This window comes from Meleagris gallopavo, chromosome 7 (assembly GCF_000146605.3).
Source record: "Meleagris gallopavo isolate NT-WF06-2002-E0010 breed Aviagen turkey brand Nicholas breeding stock chromosome 7, Turkey_5.1, whole genome shotgun sequence".
NCBI classification, from domain to species: Eukaryota; Metazoa; Chordata; class Aves; order Galliformes; family Phasianidae; genus Meleagris; species Meleagris gallopavo.
In genome coordinates, this window is record NC_015017.2 from 23,915,862 (window position 1) to 23,919,394 (window position 3,533).

Sequence of the window (3,533 nt, forward strand, 5' to 3'; positions counted from 1 at the left end):
ACATCGCGGCGGCTGCCATACACCTCAGCCAGACAAAGGTTAGGAAAAGAGGGGCTGAGACTCTCTGAAGGCAGAATGCAGGGGGAAATTCGCCAGGGAAATCAGGAAAAGGCCATGAAAGCGCTCGCTGCCTGCACATGACCAGCCGCAGCCAATGACGAGCCCAAATAGGTCATAAAAAGGTCTATTACCAAGTTGTAAATTTTCTTCAAACAAAAAGGAATTTACTGCAATTCCTTGCGGATTTTGCACATACTGCTTCCCAGCGCCATGTTTCTTTCGCCTGCGCGCTGTGCTCGTGTTTTTTACTCTCTGTCTCCGCGGCCTGCGCGCCCCGAGCGGCTGTCGGGGCCCCGCGGGTACGGAGCTCAGGAGAGAGCGGAGGACTGAGCCGCACTCGGGGTGCGGGGACCCCGCTTAATGGCCCCTCGGCGCTGTGCCCGTGGGTTCGCTCCTTGCCTTAACGAAAGGGGCTTCGGACTGCGTTACCCACAGCCGGGCCCTAAGAGCAAACGTGTTTCCTGTAGCGCCCACTACTGAAGCCGAAACCATCGATGGCCCAAAGGCAGCCCGAGCCGAGCTGATGCCGAACCGCGCCCCGCAGTTCAGGGTCCCGCAGGTCGTGCTGCCGTCGAGCCCCAGCGCGAAGCATCCGCGGTGCCGCGTGGAACCCGGGAGCTCAAAAAGAGCTCGGAAAGGGTTACGGCCCCGTGTCACGGAGAGCGAGGAACGAAAATTGCGGCTCTCGCTCGATTTCTGTTCAGAGAAGAGCTAGAGCCTTCTGTCTGTACCTTACGTGTTGATCGAACCCGCCGGGAAAGAAAATAAAAACAAAGCTAACAAAAAAACCAAACTGCGCTAACGACGTGGGGTCTGTGTCACACCGCTGCAGGCGATCACACACCCTCGGATGAGGCACCCGCTGGGCCGAGCCACCGCCACCTCCCGCGGCCCGGCGCAGCTTCAGCCTCTCCCCGCACGGTGCGGCGTTCCCTCCCGGCCCGCGGCCGCCGAAAGCGCATTGGGCAACCGCTGCCTCACTTCGCTTTTCCTAAACAGGACTCTAAACGGAAGTGAAGGGGAGATTGAGCTGCCAGCTACGGGCGGGAAATACCTTCATAAGTACACAACAGGATTTTTTTTCCCCTAACAAAAAAGAAAAAAGAAAAAAAAAAAGAGAGAGAGGGAGAGAGAAAGAGAGGGAGAGGAAAGTTCCCCGTTAGGACGAGGCCTTTTGCACCGGGGCGTTGGTTTGTGTGCGTGGCTGCTTTCCCAGTCGGCCCTGAGAGTGCAACGCTAACGGAAACTTCGTCAGGAATATTTTAATTTCATTATCTTTGTCTGAAAATTAAAAACAACGTCGGCAGCGACTCTTTCCCGGACGAACACTGGCTCGGGAAATGCTCCGCCGGGCCGTGACGGCTCCGGTGCGCGATTCCCGGGGCCGGGGCAGGAGGAGGCCCGGTGCGGGGCTGCAGTCGCTCCCGGCCACCCGGGCACCGCTGCGTATATGCAAATCCGTGCAGCAAAATGGTGCCTTCTCCGCTTTGCCGCAGTTTCCACGCGTTTGCAAGCTTTAACCAGTTACGTGATTAAAATAAATTAAAACAGTGGCTCCGCTCGATTCTGCCTCCCTTCGGAGCTGGAGCTTCGCAGGGGCTGAGCCGAACCTGGCTCCGGGCTGGAAGGAGAGGGGAAGCTGCACGGACCCACCCCGCGCATCGAGCAAGCCTTCGGCGCGGCCATCCCCTCCTATCGGGCCGCTCCCGGCCATGGGACTGCGGACGAAGTCCCGACACATCTCGGGGTCTTCGCGAGCGGCTTCAGGAGGACGGGGCCGAAGGGATCCCTCTCCGACGGCAGCGCCGTTCCTTTTGGGGGCACATAATGGGAGTCGAGTTGGTCGCATTCACCGCACTGCGTCCTGCGAGGACTTCAGCGAACATCGCGCATTGGAGGCATGAGAAGGGGGAAAAAATGTGCAGAAATTTTTGTAAGGCTTCATGCTGTGTGCCCGCTGCCCCTAAACGGGCTGCCCCCGCCGCCCTGCCCGATAGCTTGGAAAACTGCCCCGAAACAGTGCCGAGATATTTATTGCTGAAACGCCCTTTTTTGTGTTTATGCGTGAATTGAGAGCACGAGCCACTTTGCCCGAAATCCGTGGGAGAGGCTAGAGCCGGCCCGGCGCTCACGGACCCGCAGAGCGGGGAGCACCGCACGGTAGGGCCGCGGCGGAGCCCCTCGGTGAGGATGCAGGCAAAAAGCTGCGAGGCCCAGGCACGCATGGCGGGGTCCCAGCGCCGGGGAGCGGGGGCTCTGCCACGGAGGAAGCTCGGTCAGGAGACCTGTGACGTCCCGTATCCCCGTGTCAGGACGCGTCGGGTCCCGGCTGGGGCTGGGACCCCCCTCAGGCTTTCCCTCCAGAGGGCCATTTCGAGATCCCCCGACCAAATAGGAGCTAGGAACAGAGGAGAGGGCAGATGTGGAGGTCCGAGAGTTTATCGGAGGAGCATATTACAGAAAGGATGTCAGGAAATCGATATATTTTATATTTGAATAATTTTGGTTTATTTAAATCAATAGTAGAAAGTTTCATATATTTCTAAGATTTGCTCTTCAAAATTTATTAAATTTATTTAATTTATTCGAGATTAGAAAATAACAAGAATTAAAATAGCACAAGTGCACTTGTTTGATTAATAAAGCATTGGTACATGTCTTGCTTACTGGCGTTTATCATTAGGAAGTGTATGTCGCGATCACTGCCTTTCAATATTGCAAGAAAAAAATAGTATCTGTATCTATCTATCTATATATATCTCATTAGAAATGTATTGCTGCGAACTCGCTATCAGATTTCCAGGAGGAGTAGACGAGCGGACATCTGGAGATCGCTCCGGATGCAGTTAGACCCAAACCCAAACCCACACAGCACGCAGTGGGGCGGGACGCGACCCCGAAGGACGCACACGACGGGGACGGGCCCGGAGCGGCGGCCGTGGGCTCCTCGTTTCTGATGGCCTTTCACAAAGGCTTTTAGGGCAAAATTAATTTAATTCGTTTGGCTTTCGGCTCTGTCGTCTTCCAGATCATGTGTTTCCTTTTTGGCCTCCCCTTCCTTTCCCTCCTGCTTGGAAGCGGGGAATTTGTCCTTGTTGTTCTCCTTTTTCCACTTCATCCTCCTGTTCTGAAACCAGATCTTTACCTGCCGCTCGGTGAGTCCTAGGGCGTGGGACACCTCGATTCGTCTCTTCCTGGTCAGATAGGGGTTAAAGAGAAACTCCTTCTCCAGCTCCAGCGTCTGGAAGCGGCTGTACGTCTGCCGCCCTCTCCTCCTCCCGGGCGCTGCTGTTTGAAACAAAAACACGGGGGTCGGGGGCGGCTCGGAGCAACGCGGCCGCGGCCGCCCGGGGCCCTCCGCACATCCCTCGGGGGGAGAGGAGGAAAAGAGAGCGTGGGGAGTGCAGAGCAGCGCGAGTGCGTGGGGGTGCGGCCGCAGCGTTAAGCGCGGCTCTCCGGCGCCGCAGTTTGCG

At 56.7% G+C, this 3,533-nt stretch overlaps 1 protein-coding gene across 1 annotated transcript in view; it reads right to left on the reverse strand.

Annotated features, from left to right (window-relative positions):
* Positions 1–2,539: 2,539 nt before the first annotated feature.
* The window catches only part of HOXD8 (homeobox D8), a 9,352-nt gene continuing 8,358 nt past the window's right edge, over positions 2,540–3,533 (reverse strand). Inside the window, exon 3 of the mRNA XM_031554307.1 lies at positions 2,540–3,528. Within this exon, the coding sequence (XP_031410167.1) occupies positions 3,053–3,528 (476 nt within the window). The 3' untranslated portion in view covers positions 2,540–3,052. The remainder of the gene's footprint in view (positions 3,529–3,533) is intronic.